The following is a 16235-nucleotide window of genomic DNA, read 5'->3' as shown; positions in this document are numbered from 1 at the left end:
ACCTCACCTCCCCTCCCCCACCTGGTTGAAGAGCAGCAGAGAACATTAGTCACCCACACATGTCACCTCCACTCTTTCACCAATGACGTTTTGATTCAGAGCACGGAGAAATGGGTGCGGGGGTTGTGAACTGTGCGTTGCGTTTACATCGCTACCCCATGTGTCAGCCATAGCTCAGTTGGTAGTACTAATTCACACCTGAATTAGACAGATGTTGGTTTGAGTCACGCTGTAGAGACTCGAGCTCAAAATCTGGGCTGTGTAGGGGAAAGGGTTTGCGACAGTATTTGAGGTACCATCTTTTGGATGAGATGTCAAACTGAGGCCCTCTCTGCCTTTTCAATTGGATATCAAAACTACCATAACACCACTCACAGAAGAACAGGGGAGCTCTCACTAGTGCTTTGTCTGATATTTATCCTTCCACCAACATAGCTAGCACAGTGGTTAGCACTGCTGCCTCACAATGCCAGGGACCCGGGTTCGATTCCAGGCTTGGGTCACTGTCTGTGTGGAGTCTGCATGTCCTCCCCATGTCTGTGTGGGTTTCCTTCCAGAGTCTGAAAGACATGTTGGTCAGGTGCATTGGCCGTGCTAAATTCTCCCTCAGTGTACCCAAACAGGGGCTGACTAGGGGATTTTCAGAGTAACTTCATTGCAGTGTTAATGTAAGCCTACTTTCTAGAGTCATAAAATCCCTTAGGGCAGAAAGAGGCCATTTGGCCCATCGAGTTTGCACTGACAACAATCCCACTCAGGCCCTAACCCTGTAACCCCACGTATTTACCCCACTACTCCATCTAATCTACACATCCCTGGTCACTAAGGGGCAATTTAGCATGGCCAATGCACCTAACTCGCACATCTTTGGACTTGCCTCTAATAAAAAAAATTGTTTTTTAAATTGCTAAGATAAAAACAGATTATAGAATCCCTCCAGCGCAGAATGAGGCCATGCTGCCCCTGGAGTCTGCGCCAATTCTGTGAATATCTTACCCAGGCCCCCTCACCTGCCCTATCCCTGCGTATTTTTATCAAGGCTAATCCATCTAACCTACACACTTCAGGACACCAAGGGGGCAGTTGATGTCATCAGTGTTTGTCCTGTTTTGTTTTACATTTCAATAATTCCAAAGTACTTCATGGTGTGTAAATCTGAGGCAACGTTCTGTAAACATGGCTTTTATTGTAAAGTGAGTACAAATTCAATTGTGTAAATGGGGAGGGGGAGGCAGCCGGGGTCAGCAGGGTACAGTGTGTGTAATCTGCATTCATTTACTAATCCTGAGGTCTGATGCGCTGAGAGAGAACGGGCTGACGTCCAGGTGGTGCCATCATTATATTGTGCAGATTTTCTGCTAATCCTGGAGTGAGTGGCTTTAACACCACAGCGAACAGCTGGTGTGATGGTTCGACAAAGAGCAATCTTCCTGAGACATCCCACGCTGTTTAATATGAGGAGAGAATTTTTAAAAATCAGATCAGTACGTGTATCGTATTTGAGAGGTTTTGTCAAATTGTGCGATGGCTGCAGTGAAAGTCAGTGCAGGTCACGAGTTTGCTTCTGTTAGATTTCTTCATACCCTTTCCAGCATCCTCCACCGCCTCCTGCCACCCCCCCACACCGCCTCCTCCCCCCCCCCCACACCGCCTCCTCCCCCCCCACACCGCCTCCTCCCCCCCCACACCGCCTCCTCCCCCCCCACACCGCCTCCTCCCCCCCCACACCGCCTCCTCCCCCCCCACACCGCCTCCTCCCCCCCCACACCGCCTCCTCCCCCCCCACACCGCCTCCTCCCCCCCCACACCGCCTCCTCCCCCCCCACACCGCCTCCTCCCCCCCCCACACCGCCTCCTCCCCCCCCCACACCGCCTCCTCCCCCCCCCACACCGCCTCCTCCCCCCCCACACCGCCTCCTCCCCCCCCACACCGCCTCCTCCCCCCCCACACCGCCTCCTCCCCCCCCACACCGCCTCCTCCCCCCCCACACCGCCTCCTCCCCCCCCACACCGCCTCCTCCCCCCCCACACCGCCTCCTCCCCCCCCACACCGCCTCCTCCCCCCCCACACCGCCTCCTCCCCCCCCACACCGCCTCCTCCCCCCCCACACCGCCTCCTCCCCCCCCACACCGCCTCCTCCCCCCCCACACCGCCTCCTCCCCCCCCACACCGCCTCCTCCCCCCCACACCGCCTCCTCCCCCCCCACACCGCCTCCTCCCCCCCCACACACTCGCTCCCCTCCCCACATCACCAGTGAACAATGAAACCAAAAAATTGAGAAAACACTAAACACTCACCGGAGTGGGGGGAGTGGGGGGCGTGGTGGAACAGAGGGTGTGGGGGGTTGGCCGGGGTGTTACACTGGTTTCCTGAACTCAATTTTAACTAAATGCAGTCGAGTTAAAATCTGTTGATGCAGCCTGGATTTGTTGTGTCACCTTTGCTGTTGTTGCTCTCCTAACTGCAGGGCGACCCCGTGGTTCTGATCCGCAATCTGCCCCGAGTGTTTTGTTTTGCCGGGAGGCGGCGAGTGTTGGGCAATTTGGTTGTGGTGTCATTGTCCGTTCCCCGTGTCACCGGCCTGTGTTGGGTAAGGATTATGGTCGGCCTTCCTGCCCTGATGGGCTGCCGGCTCCAAGAGCCCAAATTCCACAGTCTGAAGGAGAAAAGGGTGATGCCGCAGTGATGACCATTCTCAGTCTCTTGGCTGTGCCATTCTTCGCCCCCCCAATCTTACAAAGTAGGACAGAAATCACCAAAAAAGGAGACCATGTAGGGTCATGTCCCTAGGATAGTGTGAGATATGAACTCTAAATTTTGAGACAAGTGTGGGGACTATGAGCTTAAATTGCTGGATTGAAGAACAGTGTAGGATAGAACTGAATTGTAGGATAGTGTGCGATACAGGAGCCGAAAACATGAAACCACACAAAGCTGAGTGGAATTCTCCAAGTATACAGGGGCGGCACGGTGGTTAGCGCCGCTGCCTCACAGCTCCAGGGACCCGGGTTCGATTCCGAGCTTGAGTCACTGTCTGTGCGGAGTCTGCACATTCTCTCCGGGCGCTCCGGCTTCCTCCCACGGTCCAAAAGCCTTGCTGGTTAGGTGCTAAATTCTCCCTCAGTGTACCCGAACAGGCGCTGGAGTGTGGAGGGGATTTTCACAGTAACTTCATTGCAGTGTTAATGTAAGACGGAGATAAAAGCAAAATAGTGCGGATGCTAGAATCTGAAGCAAAAACAGAAAATGCTGGAAAGGCTCAGCAGGTCTGATAGCTTCTCTCGGGAGAGAAAAGAGTTGACATTTTGAGTCTAGAGGGCTTCTGACAAAGAGTCAGCTAGACTTGAAACGTTGGCTCTTTCTCTCCCCACAGCTGCTGTCAGACGCACTGAGATATCCCAGCATTTTCTGCTTTTGCGAATGTAAGCCTACTTGTGACTCCAATAGATAAACTTAAACATTAAACATGCGCTTCTCACAGTTGAATACACGACTGCCTCATTCTTTAAGCAGACCTTGGCATTAATCTGTACATCTCAACAACTCGCCTGCGCTGCAGTCGAAAAACCCCGTGCTATTGGAATGGGGGAATAGGAAGCCAATGTCTTTAACAGTAATGTAATAACCAGTTAATGCCTCACACAGTCATCATTTCAGCAAGTGTTTATCTGTGCTGTAAATGGGGCAGAGCTTTTAATGTAATTTCTTCAGTAATTCACCATTAATGGGCGGTATTTTGGGATTGTAATGCAGAAGCTATTTCAATGATAACAGCTTTGATATTGTGCCAGATTTTATGTTGCCTCTGTATGTGTTTTGTTTTGAGCTAGTCTTTGCGCGTTAGCAAGGGACTGCTATCTTTCAGATGAGTTGTCAAAGATGCCCTGGCACGAAGTTGAACAGAGGGTTTAGAGAAAGCCGTGTGTTTATATAGCGCATTTCATGAGGTGAGGACATTCCAAAGCATTTCACAATCGGTGTAGTCGCTGCTGCAATGTGGAACGAGCAGGCGGGATCTCGCTGTATCCGAGCCAACATTCCTCCCTCAGCCAATGCCAGCACAAACTGATTGACTGGTCAGTTAACTAGTTTGCTGTTTGTGTGCAAAGTGGCTGATACATTGTCTATAAAACAGCAGAGATGGTATTTCAAAAGTGATGAAATGGAGGTGTGTGTGTGTGTGGGGAGGGGGTGGGTGTGTGTTTCTGTAAGGGGTGTGTGTGTGTGTGTGTGTGGGTGTGTGGGGAGGGGGCAGAGATATGTGTGTGTGTGTGTGTGTGTGTGTGTGTGTGTGTGTGTAGAGAGGGGAGGGATGTGTGTGTGTATGTGTGGGGTGAGGGTGCGTGTGTGTGGTGAATGTATGCACACGTAAATCCACATTGGCTCTGGAATTACAAAATGTGATCTATTTTGCACAACTTTCTCTGTACCGAGAGCAAGAGACTGCTCGGAACGCAGTCACGTGTCCATACGCTTGGGCAATGCAATCCTCAGAGTTGCTTGTAATCCAGGTATCGCAGATTGAACGGACAAGGCTTGTTTGTAACACTCGTTCACACTCTGACCACTAACCCCTCTTGGCAGCAGTGAGTTGGGGTGTTGAACCACACCCAAAGGTGAGGTGGAACGGGGGCAGGGACTGGATCTGCCAGCAGTGGTTCAGTGGGTAACATTCTCGCCTCTGGGCGGCAAGGTCGTGAGTACAAGCCTCACGCCAGGACTTCCACACAAACATTACAGCTGGAATTAGTGTGCAGTGCTGAGGGGGTGCCGCACTGTCTTTTGGGCAAGAACATTAAACGTCTGCCCTTTCAGGTGGATGCCATGGTGTTATTCCAAAGAGGCGCAGGGGATTATCCCAGTGTCCTGGCCAAGACTTTTTTTAGTCTCAGCAGACGTATCTGCTCATGATCTTGGTGTTTGTGGGATCTTGCTGTGCACAAATTGGCTGCTGCGTTTCTCACATTATAACAGTGACTACACTTAAGAAGTCCCTCATTGGCTGTAAAGCACTTTGGGATATTGAGGGAGGGTGGGGGAGGTTTGATGGGGGGGGGGAGGCATTACATAAATGCAATTTTTTTCAGTGTCTCTCTGAACACATTGATGTGATTGATGGGGGAGGGTGCTGCAGATGTCCACCAGCCTTGTGGAACCCTCTCCCGTTAGAATTTCAGTTTGTGATTAATCCAGACCTCATTTCAATGTGTTGGAGATACGATAATGATTGGTTTACAATGTAATGGGGGGGATGGTTCAGTGCTCAATGCAGCACCTAACATCTAACAGCACAACTGGTGTAAATCCATCCTTACCCTCACTTTACCGAGAGCTACATTATAGTTTCATTGCCCGGAAGCATTGACCCATGGTCACCATGTACCTCAACAAAACTAACCTGCATTTATATAGAGCCTTTAATTGATTATCAACAAAATTTGACAATGAGCCAGATAAAGACATATGAAATAGGGCAGACCCTGTCTACACTTCCTGCTGCCTTAGAAAGCAGCCAGCGTAATCAAGGACCATGGACATACCCTCTTCTGCCTTTTTTCACCAGGAAAACGATACAAAAGTCTGAGGTCATGTTCCAACCAGATCAAGAACAGTTTCTTCCCTGCTGCCACCAGACTTTTGAATGGATCCATCTCGCACTAAGTTGATCTTTCTCTACACCCTATCTATGACTGTAACACTACATTCTGCACTCTCTCCTTTCCTTCTCTGTGAACGGTATGCTTTGTCTGTAAAGCACGCAAGAAACAATACTTTTCGCTGTGTGCTAATACATGTGACAATAATAAATTAAACCCAATCAAAGATGACCAAATCTTTGGTCAAGGAGGTAGGTTTTAAGGAAACTATTAAAGGCAAAGAAAGAGATTTAGGGAGGCTAACGTCCTGGAGATGTGGGTTCAAATCCCACAATGGCAGCTGGTGGAATTTGAATTCAGTTAATGAAACTGGAGCTGAGGGTTGATCTCAATAATGGTGGCCATGAAACTATCATTGCTTGTCGGAAAAAGCCATCTGATTCACTAATGTCCTTTAGGGAAGGAAATCTACTGTCCTTACCTGGTCTGGCCGACATGTGACTCAGCAGTATGGTTGACTCTTAATTGTCCTCTGAAATGGCCCAGCGAGACACTCAGTTCAAGGGCAAATTAAGGTTGGGCAGCGAATGCTGGCCTTGCTAGTGACGCCCACATCCCATGAAAGAATTAAAAAAAACAGACAAGCAGCAAGAGTTTTCAGTGCAGGTGGCACTGTCGGTCCAGTTTGAGGCAGTTTCCCTTCGCTGTTACTGTGTCACTACGCAGTGTTTTTCCACCCAGCTGTCGTGTTTGACCTTCATTAATCCACTTAGTGTAACCAGGGCGAGGTTTAGCTGCAGCAGTGAGCTCATAAAGAGCTAATCAGTCTCTGAGTCAGCGATGGCCAACTCTACTCAACAGAAAAAAAAAAGTCACTTCAGTGAAATTGTTGGGCTTTTGCAATGGTGCACTAGCTTAGTGCACTTTGATTTCTCACCCCTTTTTTTGATTAACAGTGATAGTAGGGACTGAGGGCCACAGGGGCCATTATCACCAGATTTGGGACTCAGTTGGCAGTACTCTTGCTTTGAAGGCACAAGGTTCGAGTCCCCCTCAAAGCACTAAAATCCAGGCTGATACTCTTGTGGCGCTGAGGACGTGCCTCACTCTTTGAGGTTGCATCTTTTGGGTGAGATGTTAATCCTGAGATCCCATCTGATTGTTTGGGCAGATGTAAAAGATTCTTCAATCTTACTGACCTTGAACCTTGCTAAGAGAAGAGATGTGTTGTTGAAGCTTTTGATCTTGCACTTGACAAATGCAAGATTGCCAAATTTTAGACAATCACAACAATTTATACCACGGGAGGAAAGAGTGTTGATTAGCTGGTGTTATATATTTAACTGGTTGCAGATTGCTTTAAGAGCTGATCACATGATTTGATGGTGATGTCATTAGAGTGTTGCACAAGCTGCTGCTTTTAGTTTCAGTACAGGCAACATTTGTCAATAAACCTGTTGCGTTTTACTTTGAATCTACACGTGCAAACCACATCTTTTCTTTTTGTTGAATTCCACAACATAGTTAGGACATTACAGTTGACTCTGGTTGACCCATTGCTCTGGAGATTGCAATGGGGAACTGTAGGCTCCCCAAGCTCCTGGATAAGGTGCCAGGTTTGAAACAAGAAACTTCAGTAACATATCTCTCCTTTCAGCAATACCAAGAACATTCCTGCAGACATTCTTCCAATTTTCCCCAGATCTGACATTGATCTGCTCTACCGTCACCTCCCTCATGGCGAGAGCCACCCCCCATTTGATGGCAACCAACCCTGTTATTGTTGGCCATCTCCTGTGTGATTTCTAGCAATCTAATTCGGAGCAGCAGCAGCAAAGATGAACAGGTCAGCTTAGTCTCGGAAGAACCTGGAGAGAACGTGGAGGAGATTTTACTTGGATGGGACGTGGGGAGATGGGACTTCAGTTACTGTGAGCACCTGGAGTTAGAGAAGGTTAAGGAGAGAGTTGACAGATGTTCAAAATCGTGAAGGTCTTTGACAAGAGTAAGCAGAAACATTTTTCCAGTGGTAGGGTGGCCGGTAACCAGCTGACACTGATTTGAGGTAAAGAACTAGAAGCAAATGATCAGGAATGCACTGCCATTGAGAGAGCTTGAAGCAGATTCAGCTTCAACTTTCGAAAGGATAAATACTTGAAAAGGAAAATTCTGTACGGATATAATATGGAAAACAAGAATAGGAGTGGGATTAATTGGTTAGCTCCTTCAAAGTAGGGGACACAGTGGTTAGCACTGCTGCCTCACAGTGCCAGGGACCTGGGTTCGATTCCCAGCGTGGGTCATTGTCTGCGCAGAGTCTGCATGTTCTCCCCATGTCTGCATGGGTTTCCTTGGATGCTCCGGTTTCCTCCCACAGTCCAGAAGATGTGCTGGTGAGGTGCATTGGCCATGCTAAATTCTCCTTCAGTGTACCTGAACGGGCACTGGAGTGTGGCAACTAGGGGATTTTCACAGTAATTTCATTGTGGTGTTAATGTAAGCCTGCTTGTGACCCTAACTTTTTTTTTCATTTGTTGTGCTTGGGCATCGCTGGCTGGCCCAGCATTTGTTACCCAGCCCTAGTTGCCCTTGGAGGGCAGTTGGTAGTCAACCACATTGCTGTAGCTCTGGAGTTGCGTGATGGCCAGACCAGGTAGCGATGGCACATTTCCTTCCCGAAAGGACAATAGTAAACCAGATGGGTTTTTCCGACAATTGACAACAGTTTCATGGTCATCAGTGGATTCTTAATTCCAGATTCTTTTTTCCTGAATTCAAGTTTCACCACTTAGCTTAGGGGATAAAACAAAAGGGCGGTATGGGTAAGTTGGGCCGAAGGGCCTGTTTCCATGCTGTAAACCTCTATGACCTCCCCGGGCGGGATTCGAACCTGGGTCCCCAGGACACCAGCTGAGTTTCTGGATCAATAGTCTAGTGATGATACCACTAGGCCATCGTCTCCCCTAGTAAATGAACAAAGTGCTGTCACAGGCAAGCTTGGGTCAAATGGCCTTTCTCTTCGCATCATTCTCAGCTGATTCTTGGCAGAGATTGTTCTGTGGTTTCGGGGCTTCAGAAAGAAAAAGCAAAGGATGACTTTGTGTTCTTCTCCGTCTACAGGAACATGACATTGAAACGGAGCAAGGTGTGCTGCACGTTACCATGCGGGGCACCCCCAAGGGGAACAGACCCGTCATCTTGACCTACCACGACATAGGCCTCAACCGTAAGTCCTTGCCTTTTAAATGTTTCCTCTGGAGGGTCTGCGGGCGTCATTCTCTGGTCAGTCTGAGAGTGGGGGGGGGGGGTGAGTAGACTGTTCTCAGATTGTGCGGTAACCTGGGCTAAAGTCTTTGCAGTTTATTGCTTTGGCCCGAGCTGAAGTAGCTGACCTTCCCTTTACAACGTGGTGGAAGTCAGGAACTCGCTCCTGGGAAAGTGCCAGCAACACAGGGATCAAAAAAAGAAGGCAAATGGGTATAGCCAATCCCTACCAGAGGATTTGACTATAGGGGGTGATGATGCTTTATTGCAATTATACAGAGCCTTGGAGAGACCGCATCTGGAGTATTGCGTGCAGTATTGGTCTCCTTATCTGAGGAACAATATACTTCTCATAGAGAGAGTGCAACAAAGATCCACAAAGCTAATTCCTGGGATAGGGGGATTATCCAATGAGGAAAGGTTAAATAGGTTGAGCCTTTATTTCTTGGAGCCCAAAGAATGGGAGGTGATCTCATTCAGTGTTTTTTTTATTCAATTCTTTCACGAGATGTGGGGTGGCACGGTAGCACAGTTGCTGCTTCACAACACCAGGGACCAGGGTTCGATTCCTGGCTTGGGTGTGCGGAGTCTGCACATTCTCCCTGTGTCTGCGTGGGTTTCCTCCGGGTGCTCCAGTTTCCTCCCACAGTCCGAAAGACGTGCTGGTTAGGTGCATTGACCCAAACTGGTGTCGGACTGTGACGACTAGGAGATCTTCACAGTAACTTAATTACAATGTTAATGTAAACTTTACTTGTGACTAATAAATAAACTTTAACTTTAATGCCCACCCCTAATTGCCCTTCGAACTGAGTGGCTTGCTCGGCCATTTCAGAGGGTTTTTTTTTAATATGTTAACCACATTTCTGTGGATCTGGAATCCCATCTAGGCCAGGCTGGATAAGGACAACAGATTTCCTTCTCATTATTGACCCAGATGGGTTTTATGACAATTGACAATGGTTTCATGAAACAAAAGCAGGAAATGCTGGAAAATCTCAGCAGGTGTGACAGCCATCTGCGGAGAGAGAATAGAGCCAAGGTTTCCAGCCTGGGTGACCCTTTGTCAGAGCAGGTTGCATGGTTGCCATTATGTTAAATTCAGATTTCACCATTTGTGGTGAGATTCGAATCCAGATCCCCAGAGCATTTCTCTGGGTTAATAGTCCAGCGACAACGCCATTACGCCACCACCTTTGTTCGAACATCCAAAATTCTCATAGGGTTCAAGAGGGTAGATGTGGGAATAATGTTTCCACTGGCTGTGGGGAGAGGGAGGTGGTTAGAACCAGAGGGCACAGCCTCAGAATAGGGGGAAAGTTATGAGATACAATGGGGTTTCAGGAATGGAGACGGGTTCGGAAGAAATAAAATCAGGTGGACCAGAAGGGAAAATGCTGGAAAATCTCAGCAGGTCTGGCAGCATCTGTAATGTGAAAAGAGCTGATGTTTCAAGTCCAGATGACCCCGAGTCAAAGCTTGACGAAGGGTCATCTGGACTCGAAACGTCAGCTCTTTTCTCTCCTTACAGATGCTGCCAGACCTGCCGAGATTTTCCAGCATTTTCTCTCTTGGTTTCAGATTCCAGTATCCGCAGTAATTTGCCTTTATTAAAGTTAGGGGGAGGTTTGTGTGAAGCCTAAACACTGTTATTGACCAGTGGGTCAGTGGGCGATTTCTGTGTTGGAAGTTCCGTGCCAGAGAGTGAAAATTATGTCACGCGTGTTGCTGTTGGTTTCTCGCACCCTGTCCCCATTGACCCTTCTGTCATTTTCCCCACAGACAAATCTTGCTTCAACACGTTGTTTAACTATGAGGACATGCAGGAAATCACGCACCACTTTGCCGTGTGCCACGTGGACGCCCCTGGACACCAAGAAGGGGCTCCACCTTTCCCTACCGGGTGAGAGGTTTCTGCACCTTGTATAGCGTTTTATCACATGACTTGTCTTCAGGATCGATCGTTAGCACCGTGAGGCAGCAGTGCTAACCACTGTGGCACCGTGCTGCCCGCTAATTTATAGGAAATATAAAGGAATATTCACAACCACCCCCTGCCCTCCCCCTACTCCACCTCTGTTTTTCCAGGCTGTAGTGATACCGGGGTGGGCACAGTAAGAAGTTTCACAACACCAGGTTAAAGTCCAACACGTTTATTTGGAATCACGAGCTTTTGGAGCGTTGCCCCTTCATCAGGTGAGCGGAGAAGTGGTTCACAAACATGGCATATATGGACAGAGACACAATGGCTAGAATTCCAACCATTATCCTGCGATTGTGGGTAATATCTGTCTATGCCCTGTTTGTGAACCCACCTCTCCACTCACCTGATGAAGGAGCAGCGCTCCGAAAGCTTGTGCTGCCAAATAAACCTGTCGGACTTTAACCTGGTGTTGTGAGACTTCTTACTGTGCCCACCCCAGTCCAATGCCAGCATCTCCATATCAGAGGAATCAAGGGAATGGGTCAACTGCTGAGACAAGCCAATCCGGAACTGTCCTGGTGCAGTATAATTATACCACCCATTTACCCATCTGCTAGGTAGGACAAATAGTTTTGGTATTGCTAAAGTCACCTTTGGGATTGTTACTCAGAGCTTAATTCTTGGGAAGCTGTTGTAGAAATGTGTAGGATGCTGGGCTGCAGAAAATCTACAGGCAGGGAGAGTAATGAGTCTGATTTGATTTATTATTGCCACGTGTAATAACATATAGTGAAAAGTATTGTTTCTTGCGTGCTGTACAAAGCATACCGTTCATAGAGAAAGAAAGGAAACAGTGCAGAATGTAGTGTTACGGTCATAGCTAGAGTGTAGAGAAAGATTAACTTCATGCAAGGTAAATCCATTCAAAAGTCTGATGGCTCAGGGAAGAAGCTATTCTTGAGTTGGTTGGTACGTGACCTCGGACTTTTGTCTCTTTTTCCTGATGGAAGAAGGTGGAAGGGGATGTGTCCGGGGTGCATGGTGTCCTTAACTACGCTGGCTGCTTTGCCGAGGCAGCAGGAAGTGTAGACAGAGTCAATGGATGGGAGACTGGTTTGTGTGATGGATTGGGCAACATTCATGATCTTTTATAGTTCCTTGCGGTTTTGAGCAGAGCAGGAGCCCATACCAAGCTGTGAAATAGCCAGAAAGGATGCTTTCTATGGAACATTTGCTGACTTGTCTTTTGTGTCTTTTGGTTTTGCAGCTACCAGTACCCAACCATGGATGAGCTGGCTGATATGCTGCCTACAGTCTTAACCCATTTAAAGTGAGTTGGCTTCATGTACGGGCTTGGAGTAAATCTCAGTTTTCTCCTCTCTCTCTCTCTCTCTCTCCCTCTCCCTCCCTCCCTCCCTCCCTCCCTCCCCCTCCCTCCCTCCCTCCCTCCCCCTCTCTTAGCCTAGCAATTACATAATCACCCACTGTATTTACCTCGATGAGCGACTGTATGTAATGATTTTTATCCGATTGTTTTGCAGTGTACAGAATGTGATTGGAATCGGAGTTGGGGCTGGGGCTTATATCCTAACCAAGTTTGCAGTGAGTATTCAGATATATCATTGAATCATAAAATCCCTACAGTGCAGAAGGAGGCCATTCAGCCCATTGAGTCTGCACCAAACACATCTACCACCTATCCCTGTAACCCCATATATTTACTCTGCTAATCCCCCTGACACTAAGGGGCAATTTAGCATGGTCAGTGCACCTAACCCGCACATCTTTGGACTGTGGGAAGAAACTGGAGCACCTGGAGGAAACCCACGCAGACACGGGGCGGACATGCAAACTCCACTCAGACAGTGACCCGAGGCCGGGAATCGAACCTGGATCCCCAGTGTTGAGAGGCAGCAGTGCTAATCGATTTGCCACCGTGAGGTCTTAGGCAGAGCAGGAGGCACACCAAGCTGTGACATATCTGGAAAGGATGCACTGAATTTCTCTTGATTGGGCAAACAGTTTCTGTCTGGTTTCCACAATTTTTGGTGGCACTTTTATGCTAACATTTAACATTGAAAATGGTTGTGTAAAGGGGATCCTTTCTGTAAACAGTTGGGGTAACGAGGCAATTTCAGGCTCTGGCCAGCAGGTGGCACTTGAAAGAGTTACTAAAATGTCTTGAATTGTTCACCATATTGTATCTATGTTTAAAAAAATCATGTAGGGACCGCCCCCATAATGTTGTTCTAAATTTGCTAATCTTTTCGTCTTCCTTTTAACTAACAGTGTTTACATTCTTTTTGGTCATTGATCCAAATGAGAGGATTGCCTTTATGTTCAGTGACACTTATTAGGGTACCAGATCAGAAACCCTGAGGTATGTTCTGAAGCCAGACTAGACCCCCAACAATTTCTATTTTGGCATTAGCGTGAGGATAAGATGTTTCAATCCAGGTGCAATTCTACTGACAAACTAGGAAGTTTTGATCAGTACAAACTTTATTTAACAACACAGCTTAATTATAACAAATGAACTAGCTTAACAATTAACAGTTAAACAATAGTTCAACATGCCAAGATGCAGTTTTTCCCTGCTAACCTATCTCTGAGTTCCAATTTGGCAATATTCCTCTTATAGGCTCAAAAGTTGCACAGTGCATAGCAACTGCTGCCTCACAGTGCCAGGGACCCAGGTTTGATTCCCAGCTTAGATCACTGTCTGTGTGGGTTTTTCATGTTCTCCCCGTGTCTGCGTGGGTTTTCTCCCGTAGTCCGAAGATGTGCGGGTCGGATGGATTGGCCATGCTAAATCGCCCCTTTGTGTCAAAGGAATTAGAAGGGTAAATACTTGGGGTTGTGGGGATAGGGCCTGGTTGGGATTGGGGGACATCTGTGGAGAGAGAGTAGAGCCAATGCTTTGAGTCTCTATGACCCTTTGTCAGAGCTGAAGACAAGGAAATTAGGATAAGATTTATACTGTAGGTGACGGGGGTGGCAGGTGCAGCGGGGGGGCAAAGCTGTTTCACCATGATCCTGACCCTGCTTCACGCTCCCTGTCTGCTTCACAGTAACCTGGACGTGTGACACACTCCTCCTAATGTTGATTACATGCTAAATTTGAGGAGGAACACCCCTGCTATTCTTTATAATTATACTATGGGATCATTATTCCCACCTATATTGAGAAACAGGGTATTAAATTAATATCTCACCTGGGAGATAGCATTTCCAAGAATGTTGCCCTCCCTCAGTGGTGGACTGTGGTGTTTGGGTAGCATTTGTCACTGGAATGGGCCTTAAACTCACAACAGAGCCGCAGCTCATCCATGGGACACAGCACAGTGTCCAATCACATTCTGAGCTCAAACTTCTGCCTGTTCTGTTCTGTTTTGTGCAGCTGGATCATCAGAATCTGGTGGAGGGACTTGTCCTGATCAACATTGACCCGTGTGCTAAAGGCTGGATGGACTGGGCAGCATCAAAGGTACCTCGTACCCTTAAATCATTTGTTCTGTGAAGAAACAACTTGCCAATTTTTACCTTCCTTTCCTGAAGACATTCAGAATGAGAGTCCTCACTGGGTATGATCTCCCCACCCCCACACTACCCGCCACACTAATTGCTGGGGAGTGATTTCCCACCCACCCCCCCCGACATTAATTGATGGGGTCTGATTTCCCCCCAGTGCTAATTACTGGGGTATGATTCTTCCTGACATTAATTGCTGGGATTTAATTCCAACCCCCCCAACCCCCCAATTACATTCCAGTAACTTCAATTCCTCAGCCCTTGTAATGTGTATTGGCGTGTTGTTGAGCTGTGTTCTTTGGCAGCACAGTGACTCAGATGGGAGGGGCACTGCCCCGTCTGATACGGGATGTCTGGTTCACTAATGTCTTTAGGGAAGGAAATCTGCCTTCCCTACCTGGTCTGGCCCACACGTGACTCCAGAGCCACAACTGTCCTCTGAACAAGGGCAACTAGGGACAGCCAATAAATGCTGGCCAGCCGGCGATGTCCATGTCCCATAAATGATTAAAAAAAACTGGGACAAATATTTGGTACCTGGCGATAGTCGAGTCTTCTGGTGCCTCTGGTTTTCGGTGGTGCTGCAGTTTTATTCTTGAGGACTTAATCGACTTCTTATTCTCTTGCAGCTTTCCGGATGGACAACCAACCTGGATGACATTGTGCTGGCTCACCACTTCAGCAGCGTGAGTTGAAGCTATTTACTTGCTGTGCGATTTTGGGATCTTGCTCCTGAGACTGACCTCTTGCTCCTTCCACTCAATTTCCGCTGAATTGCTAACCACCCAATTCCCTTCACTATCCCTTCACTAGCTGGTGTTGTGAATGACTCTTCCTCCTCAAATATTGCCCACTTTCGAATCTGCTGTCATCCACCTACCCTTCTCCTCAAAATGCCACCCCCTTGACCTCTTCGCCCTCCCAAACACAGCCCCATCTCCGACCTCCCTGTTCTCTTCAGAATCCCTGAACATGCAGTGACCCGAACGGGCGCCTGAGTGTGGCGACGAGGGGATTTTGACAGTAACTTCATTGCAGTGTTAATGTAAGCCTTATTTGTGACTGATAAATAAGCTATAAAAACATTGCCACCTTCCAAGTGCGTGTCCATCTTTCCCTGGAACCGCACACTTGAATTTCAGCAGTCGGGTTTCTGCCCCAGCTCTTGCCAAAGTCACAAATGACTGTGCCTCATCATTCTTGGCCTGTCTTCAGCCATTGACACGGTTGTATGCACTATCCTTCATCATCGCCTCTCCAGTGTTGTCCAGTTGGATAGGACTGCACTCACCTGATTCCATTCTTATCAATCCAGTCACTGCCAGAGAATTACCTGCGTTGGTTTCTCTTCCTGCTCCCACATCATTACCGCTGGGGTCCCTCAAGGATCGGTTCCTGCCCCCTTCCTATTTGTCATCCACAGGATGTCTCAAAAAATGTTGCATTAATTTCCAAATGGACAGTCAAGGGCATTCAGCCTCTGATCTTCGGGTAAGCACTCTCCAAGGCGGCCTTCAAGACACACGACAACACAAAATCACCATGCAGAGACTGATAGCCAAGTTCCGCACACATGAGGACGGGATCTTGGGTTCATGTCACATTGTCTGTAACCCCCGTGACTTGCCTGGTCTTGCAAAATCTCACTAACTGTCCTGGTTGGAGACAATTCTCATCTCTTTAACCTGGGCTTAACCCTCTCTCCACTCACACTGTTTGTACCTGTAAAGACTTGATTACCTGTTAAGGCTCACATTCCAACCATTACCTTGTAATTGAGTCTGTGTCTATATATGCCCTGTTTGTGAACTCAATTCTTCATTCACCTGATGAAGGAGCAGCGTTCCGCAAGCTTGTGCTACCAAATAAATCTGTTGGACTTTAACCAGGTGTTGTGAGACTACTTACAAATGGACA

General features: G+C 47.9%; 1 protein-coding gene across 3 annotated transcripts in view; it reads left to right on the top strand.

Annotated features, from left to right (window-relative positions):
- The window catches only part of LOC145353823 (protein NDRG3-like), a 100555-nt gene that overhangs the window by 45857 nt on the left and 38463 nt on the right, over window positions 1-16235 (top strand). For all 3 annotated transcript variants that reach the window (XM_080204665.1, XM_080204664.1, XM_080204666.1), the window contains exons 4-9: window positions 8720-8825; window positions 10646-10766; window positions 12055-12117; window positions 12329-12389; window positions 14188-14274; window positions 14948-15004. In XM_080204665.1, coding sequence (XP_080060791.1) covers window positions 8720-8825; window positions 10646-10766; window positions 12055-12117; window positions 12329-12389; window positions 14188-14274; window positions 14948-15004 — 495 coding nt within the window. The remainder of the gene's footprint in view (window positions 1-8719; window positions 8826-10645; window positions 10767-12054; window positions 12118-12328; window positions 12390-14187; window positions 14275-14947; window positions 15005-16235) is intronic.

This window comes from Carcharhinus amblyrhynchos, chromosome 16 (assembly GCF_965287045.1).
Source record: "Carcharhinus amblyrhynchos chromosome 16, sCarAmb.v2.hapA, whole genome shotgun sequence".
Taxonomy (NCBI): domain Eukaryota; kingdom Metazoa; phylum Chordata; class Chondrichthyes; order Carcharhiniformes; family Carcharhinidae; genus Carcharhinus; species Carcharhinus amblyrhynchos.
The sequence above is the reverse complement of the archived record's forward strand: the minus strand, read 5'-3'. Positions and strand labels throughout refer to the sequence as shown.